Consider the following 26,367-nt stretch of genomic DNA (forward strand, 5'->3'; position numbering starts at 1 on the left):
TGATCCCAGAACTATAACAAGGCTTGGCTAAGAAACCAATGCGCATGCGAGAATTACAGAAAAGACTAGCCAAAAGGGTGGAGGAAAATTGCAAGGAGGACTCAGAAGGCAATACTTAATATAAAGCTGGCTTATCCTGGAAAGCAAGATATTTAAAACAGCTGGAAAAACGTAAGAAACATAAAAATGGGGGTTAAATAAAATTTTGAATGTGTTGTAATACATTTACATATGGCTTATAAAAAAAAAACAGCATAGTTAGGGGAAAGTTTACTACTGCTTTAACACCAACAGTGATGCTTTCAGTGATTGACTTTTATTTTAATGGCTTAAACTTTTTTTAAGGTTTGTTTATCACCTGCTTAAAGAACACTTAAAACTACAAGTTCATCCAAAACTACCCCTCCCCACAGGGTGAAAGTGCTGCTGCATCATTTCAATGTGGAATGAATATTGTTGTCACCCCTTTTACAGAAAGGGGAAAAATAAAGTCACTTCTGGTAGGATTAACAGGTAATAAAACTATGTTATACTGGGGACTCTGAAAAACAAAAACATCTGTGTTAATGCTATTGACAGACTACATTATATGAGAGATCTTAATGTTGCTCATAGTTACACTTTAAAACTCTAAAGAGAGGCTAATAGCCAGATTTTAATTATGAAGACTGCAACAAGTCCTTGAACAAATTCAATATACAAAAAGGATGGCAAATATGCAATACATTACCAGTGAAAACCTTTTATGTACATGATATTGCATTTATCAAGGGCAGCAGACATGCAAGGTTACACAAGGGCTGTCAAAAACAGAGACCCTTGGGTTGTTGGAGCATTTCCCAATGTCCCACCAAGCTCCTTCTCATTATTATGATGATTTTCATTGGATAAGATAACATAATGTGATTGTTTTGCTAAAATTGTGTTATAATGCATTCATTTATCTTCATTTAAGAAAATGTAAATGCACCAAAATAACTTAAGCCTTGCTGTGATAAAAGAACTTTAACACATTGATGCATTTGTGATATATTCCTAGTAATATACCCCCTTATAGGTCTATGCAAATTCTTTTCTTTTTCAGAACACAAATTGCAACATTTTAATGCCTTTTGCTACAGTTAAGCCCTTAAGCCCTTAAATTAAGCTTTAAGAGATGTTATGACCAGAAGCAACTTAGCTAAACTCACCCTAAAAATATCAGAGTTTACAGGGAAAATATAATGTTTTTTTGTCAGTTTGATTTGTCTCAGGTATACACATTTAAACTGTTATTAATTTGATTTATACACACACAAACTATATTGCCAAAAGTATTGGGACACCCCTCAAAATCATTGGATTCAGGTATTCCAATCACCTCCATGGCCACAGGAGTATAAAATCAAGCACCTAGGCATGCAGATTGCTTCTACAAAACATTTGTGAAAGAATGAGCTCAATGAATTCAAGCGTGGTACCGTGACAAATTGCCACCTGTGCAATAAGTCCATCCATGAAATGTCCTTGCTACTAAATATTCCACGGTCAACTGTTATTGGTATTGTAACAAAGTGGAAGCAACTGGGAACAACAGCAACTTAGGCACGAAGTGGTAGGCCACGTAAAATGGCAGAACAGGGTCAGTGCAATGTTGAAGCGCACAGTGCGCAGAAGTCGCCAACTGTCTGCAGAGTCAATAGCCGAGCAGCTGCATGCAAGCCTTACATCACCAAGTGCAATACAAAGTGTTGAATGCAGTGGTGTAAAGCACACCGCCACTGGACTCTAGAGCAGTGGAGAAGTGTTCTCTGGAGTGACAAATCATGCTTCTCTGTCTGGCAATCTGATGGACGTGTCTGGGTTTGGCAGCTGCCAGCAGAACAGTACTTGCCTGACTGCATTGTGCTAAGTGTAAAGTTTGGTGGAGGGGGGATTATGGTGTGGGGTTATTTTCAGGGGTTGGGCTTGGTCCCTTAGTTCCAGAGAAGGGAACTCTTAAGGCTTAAGCATAACAAGACATTTTGGACAATTGCATGCCCCAACTTTGTGGGAACAGTTTAGGGATGGCCCCTTCCTGTTCCAACATGACTGCGCACCAGTGCACAAAGCAAAATCTATAAAGACATGGATGAACGAGTTTGGGATGTAGGACTAACACTGGGATGCCATTAAAGTTCATGTGCAGATAAAGGCAGGCTGACCAATACTTTTGGCAATATAGTGTGTGTGTATGTGTGTATATATATATATATATATATATATACATACATATATATATATATATATATATATATACAGTTGTGTTCAAAATAATAGTGTGTTGAAAACAGTGAATAAAGCTCAAAATCTTTCTAATAGCTTTTATTTCTATACACACAAATGAATTGGGAACACTACACACTCTATTCCAAATCAAAACATGAAGAAAAATATATCAAATTTGTGTTGTTCCTCTAAAACAAATTAAAGAAAAGTGAATATTAGGCTGTTCAAAAAAATAGCAGTGTTTGTATTCTTCTTTACAAACTCAAACATTCACTATATAAACTGAAAAATGTTTGAAGATTTTGCTTTCCTTTGAATCACTTAATGAATATTTAGTTGTATAAGCACTGTTTCTGAGAACTGCTGTACATCTGTGTTGCATGGAGTCAACCAACTTCTGGCACCTGTGAACAGGTATTCCAGACCAGGATGATTGGACTACATTCCACAGTTCTTCTCTATTTCTTGGTTTTGTCTCAGAAACTGCATATTTGATGTCACCCCACAAGTTTTCTATTGGATTAAGATCCGGGGATTGGGCTGGCCACTCTATAACGTCAATCTTGTTGGTCTGGAACCAAGATGTTACACGTTTACTGGTGTGTTTGGGGTCGTTGTCTTGTTGGAACACCCATTTCAAGGGCATTTCCTCTTCAGCATAAGGCAGCATGACCTCCTCAAGTATTCTGAGGTATTCAAACTGATCCATGATCTCTGGTATGCTTTAAATAGGCCCAACACCGTAGTATGAGAAACATCCACATATCATGATGCTTGCGCAACCATGCTTCACTGTCTTCACAGTGTACTGTGGCTTGAATTCAGTGTTTGGGGGTCATCTGACAAACTGTCTCCGGCCACTAGACCCAAAAAGAACAATCTAACTTTCATCAGTCCACAAAATATTGCGCCATTTCTTTTTAGGCCAGTCAATGTGCTCTTTGGCAAATTGTAACCTCTTCAGTGCGTCTTTTTTTCAACAGTGGGACTTTGCGGGGGCTTCTTGCAGATAGCTTGGCTTCACATAGGCGTCTTCTAATTGTAACAGTACTCACAGGTAACTTTAGACCTTCTTTGATCTTCCTGGAGCTGATTGTTGGCTGAGTCCTTGCCATTTTGGCTATTCTTCTATCCATTCGAATGGTAGTTTTTTGCTTTCTTCCACGTCTTTCAGGTTTTGGTTGCCATTTTAAAGCATTTGCGATCATTTTAGCTGAGCAGCCTATCATTTTCTGCACTTCTTTATATGTTTTCCACTCTCCAATCAACTTTTTAATCAAGGTACGCTTTTCTTTTGAACAATGTCTGGAACGACCCATTTTCCTCAGAATTTCAGGGACAAATGCACTTGTAACCAGCATGTACAACATTTGCTGCCTTCCTTCCTTAAATAAGGGCAATAATTGCCATCTGTTTTTCAAAGAATGAATGACCTCACGAATAGAACTTAGCACTGCTATTATTTTGAACATGCCCCTTTCAATTAGTGATTCAATTACACAGAATCAGCAGCATGCATGTCATGACTGTTGGGTCTGTTGGATTTCTATTACTCTACTACACCTGCTAGTAAATTATGTGCCATGTAGAAATATCATTTCTACCAAAAACAGTGATTGATCAGGTTAGTGATGTCTGACTGCTATTATTTTGAACACAACTGTATATATAATATATTATGTATTGTGTGTGTGATCTAATATAAAAATTCCAAGAGAACCATGGGCTTGCTAACACAGCACTGCCTGCTTTGTGGCTCGTATTGCCATACCGAAACCTGAGATACAACTATCCGATAACAATTATTGAAACAATTACTTGTGTGTGTAAATTTTACAATTCAATTTCTGTAAAAGGCTTTTTTTCAACAGAATTGAATGGAGGAAAGCAAGTAAAACAGACCCCAAAGCTCCAATTGATGGCTCATAGGGGAATACAGAATATTAATAGGCAATATTTCATATACGCCCCAAAATACTTATTTGTACAAAACCATTCTGCATTCCATTTAAGCTTTTATTTCTTGAATAGAGTTAAGATTGGTGAAAACAACTCCAACAAATTACAAAGACAATGATCACGTGTGAAAATAAGCACAATAAAAAAAGGTCAACATAGTTAAATTTAACACTTACAGATACAGCATCCAGCGCAGAAGACACAGTAGCTGATACGATCAAGTCATCTTCTTTTTCAGCCTTTGGCAAAATATCTAAGACAAAATTATACACAGATCACAATGTTATAAATTGTAACACACTATAATAAAAAAAGAAGAATATCAAAAAATATACTATTAGCCCGTGTTCACACTAGAAAGTGTTGTGGGAAACCTGCAATCCATGAGCGTTTCCTCGCACCAGGCTCAAAATGCACTGCCCTAGCGATCTGCAGCAGGTGTCAGTGCAATGTTAACTACACCCCAAATGTAGGTTGCAAACACACTGCGTTTGACTGCACCAGATCACATGGTACAAAAGTATCCTACAGTGCATTTCTAAAGGTTGTGTATGCACTACTTGGATGTGCAGTGGTGCACATTCCTGTGTGATTCATAGGTGAAATGTGAACCTACCCTTAATAAGTAAAACAAAATATCAGCACAATTGGGAATTTAGGAGATATTAATACACAGGAGAGAAAACAACTACTTGTTTTAAAATCAAGCAGATGATTCTAAATCCAGTCATGTATTATATCATTTTTATGATAATTTTTTGGAGTCTGTATGATATTTGATTTTCTAACCTGAAAATTCCAACTTATTTTGCTAAAATAAATATAGAAGGTTAATAGATTTTAAGCATAAGGCCTTCTTCACACCATATGTACAGAAAAACTGATGGAAAAAAACGTGCAGATTTCACTTGCAGAGACATGAGTTTACATCAGTTTTCATGAGCGTTTCAGTGAGTATTATATAAGTTGCACACACACACATGAACCTAGCATTGTGGTGTGAACAGGTCACACAGAGAACAATTGATCTCTTTGTGCACTTGCAACATGTGCACAGAAAAACTCACACGTCTGCATATGGTGTGAATGAGGCCTTAAAGTGATACATTTTCCCTTGTTTGTGTTAAAATTTGAATAAGCCCTGCACATTTGGCTTGTATCTCCTAAATGAACGCCAAGCTATTGATGAGTTGTTTTATACTAGGAATAGCAAGCTATAGACTAGTTCTATTTTATTAGGAGATTGCTGCAAAGATATGACAATACATTACGCCATCCCACGGATGCAAAATGACAATACCACCTTATGCACTTTAGTCAGACATGTAAACCAAAATATGAAGTAACCCAATCTTGACAAACACCATTATTTTGGCAGATTAAGCAACAATAAAAAATACATTTCAGGATTCCCACTTTTGAATAAAAGAACTGTAGCAAAACTAGAATGATGTGTCAGAAACGATAATTCTTCCCAACTAAATAAGTGTACTACAACTATTGTTATCACAGAGGAGGGTGATAACTTTAACTCAAATGAGACCAAGGTAGATGAGGTAAGGACTAAGTTACATAGTTAGTCTGGCTGAAAAAAAAGACAAAAATCCACCCAGTTCAACCACTAAAAAAAAAAAAAGTTATAATTCTATACCCACAGTTGATCCAGAGGAAGGCAAAAAAACCCTGCAAAGCATGATCCAATTTGCTTATGCAGGGAAAAAAATTCCTTCCTGATCCACCGAGAGGCAATCTGATATTCCCTGAATCATCTTTGCCTATAAATGTTAGTTTCCAGTTATATTCTGTGTATCTAAGAAATAATCCAGGCCTTTTTTAAAGCAATCCACTGAGCTGGCCAGAACCAACTCTTGAGGGAGTCTATTCCACATTTTCACAGCTCTCACTGTGAAGAAACCTTTTCGTGTTTGGAGATTAAATTTCTTTTCCTCCAGACGTAAAGAGTGCCCCCTTGTCCTCTGTGATGACCTCAGGGTGAATAGCTCTACACCGAGTTCACTATATGAACCACTGATGTATTTAAACATGTTGATCATATCCCCCTTAATCTCTTCTCAAGAGAGAATAAATTCAGTTCCTTTAATCATTCCTCATAGCTGAACTCCTCCATGCCTCTCATCAGTTTGGTTGCCCTTCTCTGTACTTTCTCCAGTTCCCCAATGTTCTTTTTGTGAATTGGTGCCCAAAACTGAACTGCATATTCCAGATGAGGTGTTACTAATGATTTGTACAGGGGTAATATGATATCTCTCTCTCTGGAGTCTATACCTCTTTTAATACAAGAGAGGATTCAAGTGTCTGCTTTACACTTTGTCCTCACCAACGTTCAGCCATCCATCCTTCCTGTGGATGCAGCCAGGGAAATAAGAAATACCTTTTGAGAGGCAAAGTCAAAGGGAATGCCTATGAATGCCACACAGCATATAATTAATTGCTTTCTACCAAAAAAATGTGTTTCAATTATGGTATGCATCAGAATTAGTATCAATATCAACAAGAAGTAAATTCAACTTAATCTACCAACACTGGCATATACTGAAAAGATTTTAGAGACCTAAGACAAAGGGATTGACTTACTGAAGGTAAACAGACTGTTCACTTCGGAAGGGAATTTTCCCCATAGCTTAGTGAATGAGGTGACTTTCATCATCCAATTAAATGCAAGAAAAAAAAAAGAAAAAAAAAGGAATTTTGATGTACTTGTAAATGCTATATCTTGGAGAAGAGTACAGGAGACGGGCTTGATATTCATAGACGCGGATATATAGGTTGGTACCTTCAGGTGATTGGACACTGGGAAAGCTTTTGACAACAAACCCCTGAGTTTCCCCCCATAACCCTACCCCACTCAGTGAGTCCTCAGTTTTTTAGCAAAACAATGAACAGAAGGGAGGGTGGCCTCTGTCCTTTACTCTACTCCAAGATATTCATTTTATCTTAATCAGACACAGGCTTGATATTCATACGGCCTGGGACATTTCTAAGCAATTAAAAAGAAGGGTGTGCAACAATAAAGCAAACAGAACTGTGCCAACAGACCCAAATACCCAAGGATCAATGGACCTACCTTAGAGTACAACTGCAAGAACCTTGCAGCCAAAAGCTGCATCCACAGAGGATTGTATATCCACCTGATAGAACTTGAAAAACATATGAACAGAAGACCAGGTGGCAGCTTTACAAAGTTGGGAAAAAGAGGCTTGATTCTGGAAAGCCCAAGAAACACTTGGTGGAGTGACCACATATTAGTGCAGGAGGTGCATTATCCTTTGACTTGTGAGCTCTTTATATGAGTTGTCTTATCCACCCACTGTATCAATGGAGGATCTTGAAGCAGCATGTCCCTTGCGAGGTCTTAAGGGAAGTCCATCTTTCTGACAGAAGCTGGACACTCTGATGGCTCAAGCAAACTCCTTTGGGGAGTAAAGTTTAATATCTTCGTTGTGCTGAATGGTTGAAACCACCTTAAGAAGAAATGAAGGTCTTGAGTGCAAGACTACTTTATCCTTGTGAAGAATGTAGAATGGTTTCTTACAAGAGAATGCCACTAGCTCAAAGACACTTTTGACATATGTGATAGCCACCAAGAAGGCTACTTTGCAAGAGAGGTCATCCAAGGGGACTTTTTTGATGAGTTCAAAGGGTGGTTTCTATAGAACAGAGAGAACCAAATTACTGTATGGAGACAAGGAAGCACAGGATGCTGTAAGGGAGGTTTGATCCAAGAAACACCACTAATACAGATTGCATAGCACAGAGTAAACTCGCAGGGATAGAAATGCCTTTATTCACACTACGCAAGGAAGGAATTCCAGGTCCCCACTCTCCATCAAGACCTGGGCTTTCCCAGCCATACCATTAAAGCCAGAGACTAAGAAGCAGGCCTAGCCTGTTTGAAAGAGGCCAGGAGTCATTTCCCAATAGTTTGAGTATGTCTGTGTACCTGGTCCTTCTGGGCAATGAGTTTGGTGTAATGAGAACTACTGTTTTTTTTCCTCTTGCTCTATTGTGCAGAGCAGTCCAGGCAAAATTCCCATTGGAGAAAATACATAAATTAGCCTGAACTGAATACAGAGAATTTTCAGAACATCCACTGGCAGTGTTGGAGGATACCTGGTCCTGGCCACAAACAGAGGTAACTTATTGTTGAACCTGGAGGCCAGGATATCCACATCTGTAGTCTCCCTATATCTAACATATTAAATTGAAGATGTCGGGGTGAAGGGCTCAGTTCCCTTGGTACTGGCAGTGATAGCTGAGGTAATCCCCCTTCCAATTGTCCACTACTGGGATGAGAACAGCAGAAAACACTGGACAATGTTTCCCTATCCATGAGATGATTAGGCTTGCTTCCTTCAAAGCTGACTGACTCTTATATTTATGTAGGCCACAGCCGTGGCATTGTCATCTTATTGCACCCTGAAGAAGGGGTGGTCATGGGGTGAAAAAACATTTTTATCACTTTGAGATCCAAGATGTTGATGGAAATCTTGGCTTCCTTGGGTGACCATATTCCTTGAAGTGTGACAGACTGGTACACTCCTCTACAGCCCGAGATACTGGAACTTGTTGTTATCTTCCATTGATATTGAAAAAAAGGACTTTCCCATTGTCAAGAGTAAGTTGGTAATCCACCAGGCTAGGGAGTTCTTTGCTTGTCTGGATAGAAGCACAGGGAGGTCCAATGAGGGAATATGTTTGTTCCATGCCAACAAGATGTTGTGTTTGAGAGGCCTTGTATGAAACTGGGCAAATGGAATAGCCTCAGAGGTCACCATGAGGCCCAGACCCCTCACAGAGAATCTCACAGAGGGATGTCTCTTTGACCTTAAAAAGTTACTCTATTTTTGTGTGGGAAAAAATCTCCTTTGGATGATCCATGTACATTGCAGGGATTTTAAGAAACTTTGTTGCAGATTCCTAATTTTGTTGCTCTGATGAAATAGGTGTGTGTTTGGGCATGTCAATGTGCAATATGTATATTAGTGGGAGTGACTTTTTCATTATCAATCAGCTGATGCACATGTAGTGTTCTAATGAAACTGCAATTTCTGAATCCCTTTAGAAGTGATTAACCCTTTGAGTATATCTCACCAAAAATAATATTTTTGTGGCAGAGGATGCCTAAAATCTTACTTGTATCTTAGTGCAGACTTCAGGGAAAATCAGTGAGCCAATCACACAAACAGAAAATTACATTTTTGGGGGGGTTCTGTACAACAGTGGTTTACCTTAAGGTTGCCATATTGCATTGAATTTTACAGAAAATGACAGCATTGCAGATTGAAAAGGAAAGGTAACTTTTAATAACATTCAATATGGCTTATGTAGCAATTGTATATGCTATATTTTTTTATTTGCTATTTTTTTTCATGCTACCCTTTAAGGCCCAAGTGTAATATCTTTTCTGGAAAGAGACCTTTGCTTGGGCTATGTCTAGAATGAGGCTCCAGTATTCCAGGCAGAGAGAAGGTTGGTGGGCAGACTTTTGGAAGTTGATTACCCAACTAAAAGCCTGAAGAATCTGAATAGTATTGTGGACATTTGCAGATAGGCAGAAGAGTGATGAGTACTTCAGAAAAAGGTCACCCTGTGACCGCAATGCTCTGAGTTCTTAAGAGGCAGGATGGGCTGCAGGTACCTTAGTGAATACTCTGAGAACCAAAAATAGGTCGAAGGGAAGTACGACAAATTGGAAGTGTTTTTCTTCCATTGCAAAGGGCAGAAAGTGAGGTGGATAGACAGGAATAAGCAGATAGGTATCTTGAATATATATGGATGATAAGTATTCCCCTTGTCTAAGAGAGGCAATAATGTACCCTGATTCAACATGAAACTTTAGAATTTTAAAATACAATGTACTTCTTTAGGGATTTTAATTCCAGGTTAAAACAAAAAAAACTGAAGATTTTGATACTGTGAACAGGTTTGAATAGAATCCTTTGAACCTTTCCTCCAGAGGTACTGGAACCACCAACTCTGACTGTCCTCAAGCAGATTTTGGTTAAGTTAATTTGAGAGAAGAAAGCAGTGATGGAAATAAGTTTGGAAATCTCTTTTGTACTCCTTTGAAATTACCAATTGAACCCTGAGAGGCAAACTGTAACAGACATTCCCTCACTTGACTTTGTGTATTTTGTGTTCCGAGTCTTTTGAGGAAAGGAAGGGCTGACTTTTGACTTTGTCTGGGTAGAGTGTTGAGGCGCTCTGGGGTGGATTTTAGAACCTTCTGCTGTAGGAGAAGGACCTTCCATCCTGTGACATCTTTTATAAGCTTGTCATGTACCCAAAGAGAAGTCTTCCTTCAAAAGACATACATGTGAGGTATCTTCATACAGACAGCTTCAGCTGTTCAGGCTTTTAGCCATAAGAGTCTGTGCATATAGACAGAGATCACAGCCATTCTGGAGATTTGTGACATGACTTGGGCATGACTTGAGCATGACTTGGGTAACGTGGAGAGTAATTGCTGTAAGTGTTCTGTCAAAGCACGGTCCTGGATTACAGGGACATGTTTGTTATTCATGTGCTAGTCCAGATAGACGCAGTTTGTCAAACAGAAATTGCAGCAATAGCTGGTTGAAGAGCTGGGCATGCTAGAGTCAGCAGAATATTTAAAGAAGAAAAATATTCAGTGGATACAGCAATATGTATTTTTTAAACTGGGATAGCAGGGTCAACTACAGGAGCAGTTCTCTGTTTTGTGAACTCTTGTTCCACTAGATAGAGTTGGGCAAACATTTTCAAAGGGGTGAACATCTTTTCAGGACTGATCCAATCGTCATTGATTAGATTGCTTATTCTTTTTGTTCAATAATAGGAAATGTCTTTTTAGACTTAGCCAGTCTCTTAGTACCGAAAGGGGCATGGTGAGATGGAAGATAATCAAGTGCGACAAAGGCAAGGTGTTTGTGCACAGCAGAAGTGAGCAAATCTATACTGACAAGCATACTGTGTGAATCTATAACATTAAATATATAGGAGACACAGGGTGAGAAATCTTCAGCCTCCTCTAACACCACCTACGGGTCCTCTTCATTCCTGTCAATGTCTGCATACTCTAGCAGAGACATTTAATTTTCCGACTCTGGTAGAGACAGTGAGTTGGAGAAGGACCCTGGCGCTTCCGAGCTCTAAACAGTTATGACTGTATTAAAGCTGTTATTTGTCTGAGAAATTGTGACACAGTTGCACAAATGTCTACCTTAGCCAGGTAGGCTGCTTGTTACATGCATAGAGATAGAGCTAGAATTGAATGCAGAAACCAGCCTTAAAATAGGGCCATGCTCCAGTGCAAAGAAGGCATTGTCATTTAGAGCTGTTTTAGTGTTCTGCAGGCATTCAGCTGACTGAATGTTTGCCTGAGCTTTTGCCTCAGTTCCCTTGAGCCTGGTTTCTGCCTTCGATATCAGTAAAGGTATTTCCCTGTGGGGTAATCACAGAGCATGGTGCATTATCCGGTGACAATTTTCCTTTAGCAAACTTCTTGAGGCAAAAGGGCATAGTGAAGCACCTGAATACCATATAAAGGGCTCTAGGCAGAAGTGGTGTAAACTGGGAGACCTGTGGTGTGATAGAACAACACTTGGTCATCCACCTGAGACTAAGCTCTGAGTAGTGGATTTTTAGGGCCAAGTTTAAAATGTTTAACACTGTAAGTGAATATGTTTCAAACACATTTCCTGATAGTTTTAACATATAAACACATACACACATACTATTCAGGATACACAAACAGTGTAAAGCAAATAATGGGGGTATTATAACTCATACTTGCTCTGGGGCTACATTACTGGTCCAAAAAAAACAGCGTGACCCTGTCTTACCTATCCATTTCGCCGGTCCCCATATAGGGCCCAGGCTTCGCCCGTCACGGTGGGCATATCCTCAAAGGAGTCTTCTGAGTTCAGTAGGGATGGACCATGACCCTGGGCTTGTATAGCACCCTGTGAGCTACACATGTTGCACCAAGTGCTGAGGTGAGCATCCAAATGGAATTCTGAGCCCAAAGCAATATTACAGGCCATTCCCATGGTGTGGGATCTTGGTACAGCCTCCCACAGTTAAAAAGAGTTTACACCGATAGAGATTCACTGCTTCTATTGTTGCTAAAAGTGATTTTTCTTTAACATGGAAGAGGTCCATCACTATAATACATTAGAAAAGTTTGAGGATTCACTGAGTGGGGTAGTGTTATAGGGGGACATGTCCTCAAAAGTTTTGCCAGTGTCCAATCATCTGAAGTTATCAGCCAATAACTCAGGGTCTGTGAATATTAGGCCTGTGTTCTGTACTGTACAAGTAAGATATGCAGTTTTATCGTATTTGCCTTGCAATGTGACAGGGTATCCTTTGTAAATTTGTACATTTTTATAACATTCCCTAAGCTCTGGGGAAACCTTCCTTTCAAAGGTGCTACTTTCCTTGAAAAATGAGCAGCCTATTTGGCTTTAGTAAATCAACCCTAAAGCCTCTTTTCATCACCCAAAGCTCCACTATGAAAAAGGAAATTTCTGATGATATCACCACTTTGACTTGACTGAATTCCCAGAAAAATTGAGAAACCCCAAATTTATGTAACTCTTACTCTCACCATTATTTACAACAATCAGAAGACAAGAAATTGTAAATAATATTTCCTATCACTATGGGGAATCTTGTCAGCTTTACTGCAAAAAACTTCTACAACCAACCATAATAAATGTTGGCCCCTCAAGGATTCTGTCTGCTGAAAGTAGTTTAACTAACTAGAAAAAGAACAAAGTTTAAAAAATAAATCACAAGCCATCATGGTGGATGTAGTTTAATTTCAGAAGCATTTAAAAGGGAATTAACTCAAATCCCAGCAAGACACCTCAGCAAAATGTTAGTGTCACATATATTGGGACCTCTGTGAATGAGCAGTGTTAATTAAATTCACACAGCTTAGGAAACTGTTACGGAACAACAAAAGCTAAGCTGTTTTAAAGGCCCTCACTAAAAGAAAGGCTGTGCTTAACAAAAAAAAAAAATCCATGAATATTTTATTTAAACAAAAGTTGCACAACTGTTTGCAATACTATTGTCCTAACATTTTCATTTTTTTTCATGAATTATTCTGATTAATATTAAAGGTGAACTCTGGGCAGATAGAAGATAAAGCATAAATGTACTTTATGCAGACATTTCTTCTTTTCCATCTCATCATGTGTCAAGTCACATGATCCGCTGTTCTCCAACCTACTGAGAGAGAAAATAATGGAGCTTCCTCAGCTGCACACCTTGGCCCAAGTTTTATGACTGTGATGGTAAGAGGCATGAACAGTGCAACAGTACATAACAAAGTGATATAGTGAGCACCCTAGTTTATCTCCTATTTTATGTTCCTGAATATTTATACCTCAACAAAATAAAAGCAATCACTCAAGTTATCCTGAAACAGAAATGTGTGGTTTTACAAGAGATTCTTTATTTTTTTAATTTTTTAGCTTTGTTTTCATCCCTTATTGTGCTGCTTCTCCCACTCCCATTCTAAGCTCTGCAATAAAAGGGGTGCAAGAGGCTGATATCAGAGGCTGTGTTAATGTATTCATTAACACAGCCTCTGATATCAGCCTCTTGCACCCCCTGCACCCAGAACTTCATTTTCTTTTGTATTTTTTCTATGTCTGCCGCCCCCCTGTAAAATACTACCCTTGTTTGCATCACGGCAAATACGCCTCTGGGTATGGATATATGTGACCTCATGGAAGAAGACCCACTTCAGTGAGGCTACATATACTGTATGTGTGTGCTTCGGTTTAAGGTAGACTTATCAATAAAAATCACACTTCACATAAATCAATAGGGTAAATTTTGGCTTTACACAATCTATTTGAAAAGACAAAAGTGCTCCAAAATCTCAATATAACCACTATTAGCTGCAATGATAATGCATTAATTATACACACTGATATGATCATTGACATTGGGATATTCTTTTCTTATATACGCCTAAAAATTAAACTACTATACTTCTTTCTTAATTTTTTTATCCAAGACTATTTTCAATAAACATCTTATGGCATGATTCTACCCTCCCACTGTGTGATCTTGTTGGAGCTAAAATGTTAACTCTGGTGCTTGATTTAATAATGTTTACTGTCTGGCTGGAGAACCTTTTAAGACAACATCAGTGCTTTAGGTCCAATGTGAGTCAGGGTAAGGATGCTATCTCTCTTTTTAAAAAAAAGGAAACTGGAGTGGCTGAATTCCAGCTACTATTCATCATTCCCATTTCCTGGACCAGATGACACACTAAGCTATATTAATATTTTTAACGTTCTTTGCAAAAAGTCACACAGGGGCTACACTTTCCTACACATGGAATGCCAGTGAGTTAATAAGAGAATAACTAATGCCATGAGTAACTGGAATTGAAGACCAGCTTTGTTCTGCCTTCAAACTCTTTATCTGTGCCAGCAGGCTGAATTCTGTTTGCATGCTGGTAACTTATGCTCACTATAAATTGGTAGAAAGGAACTGAAGAAAGCAGAGGCAATTGATACTAGTTCATGAGTAATACTTTTTTTGGCATGCGCACCTATAAGGAGTACAAAGTAGAAAAAATATATGCACCGACCGTCTTACTGAATCAGAACATTCTACACTACACTTTATATATGTAGATCTCCAAACCATTCCCTGTCAATATAAAGATAATATTCCTCTATAACATTTAGATCTACTAGTCTGCCAGTTATAAAAATGGCAAGCTATAGCTACATTATTCTAGGACCTACAGTATGTTACATCTTTTATCTAAATGAAAAAGTAGTTTCAGGAAATTAAATATAGCATATACTGTATACGTACCAATGTGTTACAATTCAAAGAAATATTCAATTAACGTAGCTAAAATAACTACTTACTGTACATTAAGTTTTCATAAATCATGCTAATGCTCAGATGATCTTACTGGGCTTTTTTTGGTAAACCAAGGTATTATGTGTAGAGAATACTATAACATATTACATGATGTCATACGTAACATAAAAAGTATTATTATGAGTCATACTTTTATTGGGGCAGCACAGTGGCTAAATAGTTAGCACTTCCGCCTGGCAGTACTAGGGTCATCGGTTCAATTCCCAACCACGGCACCACTTGCACGTTGCCGTGGTTGGGAATTGAATGTTGCACTTGCATGTTCGCCCTGTGTCTATGTGGGTTTCCTCTCACACTCAAAGACATGCTGGTAGGTTAATTGGATCCTGTCAAAATTGTCCCTAGTATGTGTATGTATGAATGTAATTAGGGACTTTAAAGGTTAGGGACTGATGTGAATGTACAATATATATGTAAAGCGCTGTGTACATTGATGGGGCTATATACGTACCTGTAATAATAATAATTATTAAATTTGACAACATTGTGAATACAGTAAAGGATAAGTTCATCTTTGTAAAAAAAATAAATGTACATCTTTTTGCAGGTGAAAAGCAGATCCCGGGTGCAATGTGAGGCTCCTGCAGACTGTCAGTGTAAGCTGTCTGCTCATACCTCACACGGCCAGGCAGGCACACTATGACAGGAAGCATCAATGAACTACCTAGAGCGTTCATGAGCACCCTGCTAGTTCATTGAGAACTACAAGCCAACAGCTGCAAAGGATGTTGGTACTTGTAGTTATCCCATTCACAGACCTCTGTGAATGAATGACGCAGCCAGGTGGAACAGCCCGCATGCAAGGCTGCATTTTTTTATTTAACCCTTTGATGCCGATTGCACGCAAATATGCGGCCTCTCAGCGTTTGGGCCTTGACGCCGAGTGGCCACATATTTGCGTGCAATTAGAAATGAATTAGAATCTTTCCTTTCGATTGGGAGCTTTTCCAATCATGTGACCGTCGTGACAGTGAATCACGGCGGTCACATGACCCTAAAACCCCGCCCCGCCTCCCGGCTTCTGAAACTCTTAAAGGGCCGGGAGGCGCCTGTGCGAAGGGGTTAAATTGTGAGCAAATGTGGGGATGAGATCCCTGACTTGCTGGCACAATGGGGGAACTAGAAGGTGTGGGGGGCTGCTGCAACAGTAAGATGTTATAGGGGTGTAGCATGTAATATGTTACAGATGGTGAACTTATCCTTTCATTCACCTCATGTCAAATCTATACACCATACTTCTAACAAGCTCCCAATTTACTTGCACCATAACCACAGCAAACAAGAGTGGGAATTAAAATGGCAATAATTGTAAAATAAGGACTGTTATAACACACATAATGTTGCATTTTGGCAAAATTTTACCTTGTGTTTTTGAAGCTTCTTTAATTATCTTCTGGAGTTCTTTCATTTCTATATCCAGTTCTTCATAGTTAATGTCACGAGATTCCACCTTAGGAGCCTGGAAGAGCGAAGGGTCAGTACCCAAGTAGGAGCACTGTAACTGACCACTATCACTCAGTGTCACTATTATCCCTTTCATATCTCTGCAAAAGAAGAACATGCATAATGTACTATACTGTGCAAATAAACTCATATTCTAAAAATATATTTTAAAAAAGCCATAAAGCAGCAACATATTTATAGACCAGAGGGCACAAAAATCATGATTTTGTTTTCCCTTTAGAAATTAAGGGTGAATAGGTCCCCATTTTCAAACCAAACTTATATGGTTCCTCATACTCAGCAATACAGCAGAAGGTAAAAGCTGCTCACTGGTAATGGTACCCCTCAACCCCTACTACTGTCATAAGTAGAGAGAAGATGGTTCCATCATCAGCAAGATCTTTCAGAAACTTTGACATCACCAGGTATAGTGGACATATTTTGCTCATATCCAGTGCAATAAACATTTCACTGTTGATGGTGTCTTCTTTTCTATAGACATGTCCATTTCAAGGACTTGTGCAGGATACAAATCACTGCATTAATGTGCATCAAAATTACTCTTTCATAAAAGAAGTATGGGCTGCCATTGCCAACCTCCTAAAAATGCTAGATGTCTGGCTGCTTCTGGTTTCAGTATGTTTTAGTCACAGACCAAGAACAAGCATACTTTAAATGAGTGTTGGAAAAGTGTCAGAACTGCTTATCTCTCTATACTTGTTCTAGCTCTGTGACTTAGACAGCAATGAAGTTAAAGAATCAAGATAGACAGCCAGGGAACTAAAATTCTTAAAGGCGAGTTAAGTAATGGTAATTTCTCCTAATCATTCATGGTAGTGTCACTTTACGATTGAAGCACTCACTGCTATTTGCATACGCAGTTATGTCAAGGCTTGTATTAACCAATGCTCAGGTGGGAAAAAAACAAAGAACATCAGTTCAGATTCATTCATTCTAGATGAAACACAACAAGGGTATGCATGTTCCTTATAGGGTTTAATAAAACCTCATCCACATTTCTTCCACACTCCCTAATCAGTAAAAACAGTACAGTATTAATCCATAAAAAATAGCTAAATTTATTTTAAAATTGCCTTAGAAAACAGCGTAATAAACAGCTTCCTGAGTAGAAAAGCTTAAGTTTCAATACCCCACAGTCACACTGAACTAATGAAAAAATGGAAGTCTTGCATATTGGATGACTTGAAAGAAAATAATTTTGCTGGTGTCATTCTATTTCTGCTACAAAGTACTAACCATCCCTGCTCTATTTCATGAATGGAAACACAGTGTACCAAGTCTAATGAGCACCATATTACTGTCACACTTCCTATTAAATATAATTGACTAAAAATACATTTCCATTCTGAAAACTGTGGAAAATACAGTTTTCCGAACCTCTATCTTATCTTATACAGCTTAATTTACAGTGTGCCCAAAACGTACTACTGAGTTTCTGCAAAATGTATTACCATATCTGGCACTCAAGAAATGACACCTGCAATTGCAATCACCTTTCCATGAGATTTTTACAAGGAATAATTCCGCTGTCTAAAGCGCCACAGTCCCAAAGCGCCATATTTTTATAAGCCACTTCAGGTAACAAATCTACAGTATTTTTCAAAAGACCATAATCAGTACTTTTATATCCTGCATTTCTCATGACATAGAGGGCTTCTAAAGTTTAAAAACAATTCCCAGCTACTTCTGAATAGCACAGTTTAATGGTAAGGAACATGAGAACCCCTGTCTCTCTGCTGTTTATACTGATTTACAAAGTCAAGCCACTGTGTCTGAAAGGAAGAAACCCAATACCAGATTTTATCTTTAGGTGGCAATGCATGTAAAATGTGAAAGTGTGGTTCTGGATAAAATTGGAGGAGTCATTGCAGTAGAGAACCTATTCGTGTTTGCACATAAAGTAGGGAGAACATGAGAAAATAGCTAGTTGATGCCAACTGCAGGGAGGATGTGCTACATAAATAAATGTATGAAAAAATCTATATCATAAGACCGACGTAACATGGTCTGAAGTATATTGTGAGACTTACCAAACAGAAAGTATTCCAAGGACTCACCCACTTTTATTCATCCAAAAATCAACGTTCACGTTGTAAAGCACTGAGTAAACTGTTGGTGCTTTATAAAACCTGTATTATAATAATAATAATAATAACACAGTAGAGTTGCTTTACTAAAGGCAACAGACTGTGCACTTTGCAAGTCAGCTGCACTAATTTTCCTTAGTAAATGTGGTAAGTTTCACTTTGTAAAGAAAGCCCAATCAGGTGCAAGGAAACTTAAAGAAAAAAAAAAACCTTTTCTGCTTGCACGTGATTGGATAATGGAAATCAACAGAGCTTTACCACGTATACTAAGCTCTGGAGAAAATGAATGCACAATCTATTTGCCTTTAGTAAATCAACCCCATGTCATGTTCAAGGACTCTTTCTCTACTGAAACAGATTCTGTCCGCATCTTAAAATGGGGACAGGCCATCCGCCTATAATATACAGCCCCCCTCCCTGTGTGGGTCGGAACACACAAGCTCCAACAGCAAAAATCAACTTCTCCTAAATTTACCATTTACACACTTGGAGAGTTATCCTTGGCTGCTTTTTTAGAACGTTTCTGCCATCATCCTCATTATGGGTACCCATGTCCTAAAAGAAGATAATTTTGCCTGCGACTTTCTCTGGTGTCAAATCAGAGAATACCCACACAAGCACCTCAAATGCTATTGAGGTGGATGTTTTACATGAGGTGACAATTTTAGAGGGCTGAAGAGCGAGGTCCACAGTTGCCAACAGAATGTGGGAATGGTAAATCACACAATGTAGGAAAAGGTATCAACACCCACAGTCAGAGACCATCCATAAGAAGTTGAAGGACAGACTTCTCTGACCCAGAACAGACACTCAGTGGTGTAGATGGAACAGAAACCCTAGACACCGAATCATTTTTAAGTGATTTTGTGACCAATTAAATGGGCTTTCTGTAGCCATATCTGGGGATTATGTGTCTTGAGGTATGCAAATATATAGGCACTGTTGAATTTAAATCTAATCTTCCAAGTAGAAACGTCTGTGTGCAAAACAAAACAGAGGAAGGGTTTCTTTGTTATTACAGAGGCAGAAAATGATTGAATTTACTCTGCTGTCATGTTGGGAGTTATGAGGAAATAAGCTTTCCCCTAAAACTGCACTTGTGGTTTCACAAAAAAGATCATTGAATAAGGAAGACCTGGATTCTTGGGGGGTTTTTTCAACTGCTCAGAACTCATTTTCTCACCAATGTGGAGTAATCTGGCTAAAGCCACACTGTGGTGTTATTAATATTTAAAGAACTATTGTCCCTGGACTTCCCCAGGTTCTAACCTCTATCACAATAATTCAGTAAGCTGATTACCATATGGAGGGGGTGGGCTGTCTGTGGATAAGTGCCCATGTGCCCCTTCAATGCTTCTGTGGCTCTTTATTTAACACATGTATATTCTCATCTTTGAGAAAACAGTGCAGCACACCAGAGCAGCACCACAGTTGTCTGGAAAACTCTCTAGCTCCAGCACCCTGGGCCCCTCAGATAATTCTAGGGGCACCTCTGTTTAACTTGACACTGGACTAGGGGAAACTGCAAACTCTCTTTAGTGGTCACCTCTACCACATTCATATAATGACAAGACTCTGTAATACTCACAGAGGCTTGTACATTATCCAATACTCCATCATTTTCATATTCTTTAAAGAGTTACTAAAACCACAACAGTAAAATCATTGTGTATTTGCATTAAAGCATTCTTGTTATACTCACTGTGGAATCAAAGGGGTTAATTCTCTGCACTGTGTAAAAAAGGATATTTGATCCCATGTTCTCTGATCCTTCCCTTTCTTCCACTGTTCCCAATTCATCTGCTGATAGAACAGAGCCTTGGGGGTAATCTGCACAGTTTGGTGTGTATTGCTAGAGAGTTTTTTTTCTTCTTGGGAGAGTGCATGTGATCAACACAGGCCAATCAGCACTGTCCAGACAGAGGGTCAGGGGTCCTGTAGCCTCATAGCACATTCAGGGGAGAATGAAAACTCCTCCTACAAGCTTTAACCAGTGTTCTGCTGGACACTGATAGAAGTCATCAGACTGCTCTAACTGCTGATGAGAAAAGGTATTTAGCAGTTTATATTTACCAAAATAATTGCATCTTCAAGTCCTGTGTACTGTGGAAGCCCAGATATAGTGAATGCAGGGTCCTGGGTTAACACTTTAATAATATTTACTCACTGCATAGGGCCAACAAACAGAGGGAAGTATTTCCCCAAGCACATAGTGGGCACTTCTACTGGGGTCACTCGCACTTTACGGCAAACATTTCAAAGATAGTCTCTCCAAGGACTGACACAACAATCTCAGCACTCTTCTTCCTTAAGAAAGTCTTAGCACACACTGCCGGAGGTTTCACATTATTTCAGAGCATTGGGGTTGCAACAAAACCGTTGACTTCTCTTTCTGTGGACCTACAATCCCACCCAACGGGTCACAGGTTGAAACAGAAGTAGATCCATCGTGTGCCTTGTCACCTCCTGCAGACCTGTCATGGACAGTTCTACCGTTGTTAAAGGTGACTGCAGACACTTTATTGACACAAATCCAGAAGGAAAACTTAGACCTTGTAACCTTGTAACTCTGCATTAAAGGTCCAGTATTCTTTGACAACAGCATGCCCCATATATTGCATATCAAGCCATGCACATGCTTCAATCTTTTGCCAGGGCTTTCCCTAATAAAGTTCTAACAAAACATAATAAGTTAACTAGATAATCCAAATTATTTCTTACAGTAACCAGAAACCGGAGCTCAAATCTCTCTTGCTGCACTGAAAATGGAATCTTGCACTTGCTGAGGTGCCGCCCTTGGTAGATCAGGGAATCTCGATGCTAACAGAAAAGAACAAAACAGGGCGCACTCTCTTCGTGCATTACCGTAATAATCTGAAATGTATTTGGAAAAAACATACTCTCAAGCCAAAAAGGTCATAAAATCTGAGATAAGAAGTTCATCTATTGCTCTGAGGAAGGGAGTTCGACTCCCGAAACATGTTAGCACTTTACCCAAGGACCCATGCTGTCTATGACTGGCAACCTTTGACTTCTTGTCTCAGTTTTTATGACCTTTTTGGCTTGTGAGTATGTTTTTGCTTTTCCAAATAAATTTCACATTATTACGGTAATGCACGAGGAGAGTGTGCCCTGTTTTGTTCTTTTCTGCCAAATTATTTCTTGTATGACTATCTCAATATATGTTTGAAACACTATATGCCCATGACAATTATTTAGTAAAATTATTAAAATTAGACTTTCTTCAGAATGATGCTTCTTGTTCTTTTGGCCACTGAACATAATATCTTCGTAATCTGTGTTTCAATGCAAAGTGCTGGGCAGATGAACTTTTAAGCTATTTAATGCGTTTGGGACCATCACCTTAATACCACTGCCAACAACAAATAATAAACCAGAAGTTAATCCACAGTCAGGGCTAAAAACTGATAGTTATTTTATCAGAAATAGCGATCAACTGACATTACAACAAGTAAAGTCTTTTCTGTTGCCAAGAAATTGCACGAAAAGCTTTTAACAGGTGATTTGATGACAATACACTTATCCCTGTAGGTGTTAGCAGTTCATATTGCACAGGTCATAGGTTAACTTGGGTTCTTTTTTCTATTGTTATTCAAGCATTAGCAAATCCCAGAGAATTGTGTTTCAGATTACTGGCAGCGGTTCATCTTCAAAAGCTAGATGGGTCACTTGCTGTGAAAGAAGAGAAAGTGGAAATATGGCTTGTAATGCTAAAACTTCAAATAAGATAAGAACTTTCAAGTGACACTTAGAATAAAATACAGTGAACAAAGACATCCATTATTATTTATAATGGTAGCTTAAAACTGAGAACAATACAAGATATAAATTCCTTTTTAACACAGAGAAAAGCATTTTTGTGTGATATAATAAAATATGTAATTTGGTACTCTGGATTAAAAATTTAAAAAAAAAACATAGACACCTGTAATGGCACAGCCATATATCACAGCTGTGGGGTCTCTTACTATAATGCAAGGCTCTTAAGACCCTTACACAGAGATAAGAAAATCATAAGAACATTTCCGTAGTCAAACAACCAAGTGATTATCTGATTGTTAGTATAGAGCTTTCAACAGCTGATTTCAACTTTTTGGACAACAAAAACTAGCTAGCCAAAAAATTTTTATTGTATGTGATCACAACGTCCGATCTTCATTTAATATTCGTACCGAAATAATCAAATAGTAAAAAATATGCATGACCAGATGCATGGAACAACTCTACAGTTCCCCTTCTACTACGCTAGTACGTAGCTATGTTTGCCTTTGTTGGACGAGGAGTTTCTTACAAGTCTATACCATTCCAACTACATCATATGTACTTTCGTATAAAATTGAATGATCTGCCGTTCGATTTTTTCATAAAGTGTACAAGGCTTTATTCCCAATGTAGGCAATTTGCGCAAGGCAAAGAGATCTATTTTATCTGATGTCTTCCTGTGATATTAATCAGATTATTAGAAAAACAGTACATGTGTGCCACATCTGGTACATTACTACTTTTACTGCACTAACTGCCTGATAATACTACTGTTGCTAGACCAATTAATGTGCAATACTGCTGATATGAACTGGTTTAGCTGATTTAGTTAAGATTCTGTATAAGGGGCATCATAATTTAAATTAAGGTGTTGTCTTTAGTCATCTAAGAGTAACATACACTATATTGTCAAAAGTATTGGGACACCCCTCCAAATCATTGGATTCAGGTGTTCCAATCACCTACATGGTCACAGGTGTATAAAATCAAGCACCTAGGCATGCAGACTTCTTCTACAAACATTTGTGAAAGAATGGGTCACTCTCAGGAGCTCAGTAAATTCAAGCGTGGTATCGTGATAGGTTGCCACCTGTGCAATAAGTCCATCCATAAAATTTCCTTGCTACTAAATATTCCATGGTCAACTGTTAGTGGCATTATAACAAAGTGGAAGCAACCGGAAACAACAGCAACTCACCCACAAAGTGGTAGGCCATGTAAAATGACAGAGTGGGGTCAGCGCATGCTGAAGCTCACAGAAGTCGCCAACTGTCTGCAGAGTCAATAGCTAAAGACCTTTAAACTTTGTGTGTCCTTCAGATTACCACAACAATAGTGCGTAGAAAGCCTTATGGAATGGGTTTACATGGCTGAGCAGCTGCATCCAAGCCTTACATCACCAAGTGCAATGCAAAGCGTTGGATGCAGTGGTGTAAAGCACACACAGCCACTGGACTCTAGAGCAGTGGAGATGTGTTCTCTGGAGTGATAAATCATGTTTCTCTGTCTGGCAATCCAATGGACATATCTGGGTTTGGCAGTTGCTAGGAGAACGGGACTTGCCTGACTGCATTGTGCCAAGTGTAAACTTTGGTGGAGGGGAGATTATAATGTGGGGTTGTTTTTCAGGGGTTGGACTTGGCTGTTTAGTTCCAGTGAAGGGGACTCCTAAGGTGTCAGCATACCAACACATTTTGGACAATCTCCTGCTCCCAACTTTGTGGGAACAGTTTGGGGATGTCCCCTTCCTGTTCCAAAATGACTGCACACCAGTGCACAAAGCAAGGTCCATAAAGACAAGGATGAGTGAATTTTGGGTGGAGAAAATTGACTGGTCTGCAGAGACCTGACCTCAACCCTATAGAACACCTTTGAGATGAATTAGAGTGCAAACCAGGCCTTCTCATCCAACATCAGTGCCTGACCTCACAAATTCGCTTCTGGAAGAAGGGTCAAACATTTCCATAGACACACTCCTAAACCTTGTGCACAGCCTCCCCAGAAGAGTTGAAGCTGTTATAGCTGCAAAGGGTGGGCCAACTTATTACTGAACCCTACAGACTAAGACTGGGATGCCATTAAAGCTCATGTGCGTGTAAAGGCAGGCGTCCCAATACTTTTGGCAATATAGTGTATATGTAGCATACCTTAGATTTCTCTTGATTACTGGATTAAGAAAACTGGAATGCTTTATTTACCAACATGTCTAGGGTATCTTTGAAAATACACTAGAAACAAACTATATAATTTTTTACTGCTATCATTTTTAACAGGTAAAACCTACATAACTTTGGCAGGTACTTCCAAACATATTGGGGGAGATTTACTAAAACTGGTGCACTCAGAATCTGGTGCAGCTGTGCATGGCAACCAATCAGTTTGTAACTTCAGCTTGTTCAATTAAGCTTTGAAAATAAACCTATATGCTGACTGGTTACTATGTACAGCTGCACTAGATTGTATGTGCACTGGTTTCAGTAAATTACCCCCAGATGGTCTATGCTTTAGATGACATGTCCTATTAGCAGATGTTGTAATTGTTGGTGGCTATACTTTCTGATTCCAGTTTTTTCAATACCTTTGTAGCAGACACCAATGCCTACTCATCCATACATTTTCTTGTTTTTACATTTTCTTTTCTTTTTTTGATAACAATCTAAGGCGTGGCTCACACCAATTTGTTTTTTTAGTGCTTTAAGAAATGCACTACAGTCCATTTAGCATGGCTTCCTATGGGACATATTCACATCTATGCGTTTTGTCAGCCACTGCATTTTTGGAAAGGGTCTGGAACTTTTTTAAATGCAAAACGGTGCATTTTTTGGTTCAATAGACTTCAATAGAGATGCTGTAGAAAAAGCATGCAGTGCATATTTGATGTGTTTTTAAGCATTTTGTATGCATTTTGCAGCTTTTAATCTGCCCAGCAACAAGTTGCTTATTTTGAATGTTTGCCCATTTACAAAGAAATGATCAGTCTAAAAATCGAATGGTAGGTGTTCAGTAGCACTGAGAGACAGCATAGCAACAAAAAATTCAAAACAAATGCATGTCTAACAAATTATGCACTGATTTGCATTTCCTGCTGAGACATATTAGGACAGAGTGGACTCTAAGCTGTCAGAATACACAGATCAGCAGCTGCAGCCTGATCAAGAAAAGTTTTACAAGCCCATTTGAGAGATGTCATTAGATCATCTTCTGATGAACGGAAGTGCCACACATGGAGTTAAATTTGTTCCCTGCTGAACAGGCCAATTTGCGCTGCATCTATGGCCAGCTTTACTGTTTTTTTTTTAGAGAAAACTGATGCCATTTTAGGCTTGGCTTTTCTTGTGTGAATTGTTTGCTCTTGCACCCATGTGTTCTTTATTAGTTTCTAATTGTTTGATTGACAAACACTCCTTATCCCATATTCTTATACATTTAGAGCAGCCTTAGGCTGGCCATACATTATACAATTATCTTCCAATTTTCTGCCCAATTTCCTTTAGATTTACCTTCAACTGTGTAGTGCAAGGGCCTGCCTAATTGGATACAACTGAAAGTGTTGTTTAGGTTTGTCCTCCTATTATATGGTTTTTGGTAAATCTAAACCAAAAATCTCCAGATAATTGTATAATGTATGGCCAGCCTTAGGGGGTTTGCACTCCTAGGGCAGTGGTACTCTTGCAATGTCAATTTTTATCAAAAGTGTTAAAGTGAATTTAAAGTTTTATTTTAATAACAAACATGTCATGCTTACCTGCTGTATGCAATGGTTTGGCACAGAGCAGCCCCAATCCTCCTCTTCTTGGGTCTCTCAGCTCCTCTTCTTCTCTGTGTTCCACCATAGGAAGCTGCTTCCTATTGTAACACATGTGCATTCTAGATCCAGTGTCAGGCTGTGTGTGTCAACAGACAG

The 26,367-nt window shown here is 38.8% G+C and overlaps 1 protein-coding gene across 3 annotated transcripts in view; it reads right to left on the reverse strand.

Moving 5' to 3' along the window:
• The window catches only part of BBS9 (Bardet-Biedl syndrome 9), a 488,277-nt gene that overhangs the window by 285,059 nt on the left and 176,851 nt on the right, over window positions 1–26,367 (reverse strand). For all 3 annotated transcript variants that reach the window (XM_089687164.1, XM_089687172.1, XM_089687155.1), the window contains exons 10-11: window positions 16,492–16,673; window positions 4,383–4,459 (exon numbers count right to left, since the gene is read on the reverse strand). In XM_089687164.1, coding sequence (XP_089543290.1) covers window positions 4,383–4,459; window positions 16,492–16,673 — 259 coding nt within the window. The remainder of the gene's footprint in view (window positions 1–4,382; window positions 4,460–16,491; window positions 16,674–26,367) is intronic.

The sequence above is a fragment of the Staurois parvus genome, unplaced genomic scaffold (assembly GCF_062004578.1).
Source record: "Staurois parvus isolate SC_StPar_1 unplaced genomic scaffold, SC_StPar_1.0 ptg000020l, whole genome shotgun sequence".
Taxonomy (NCBI): Eukaryota; Metazoa; Chordata; class Amphibia; order Anura; family Ranidae; genus Staurois; species Staurois parvus.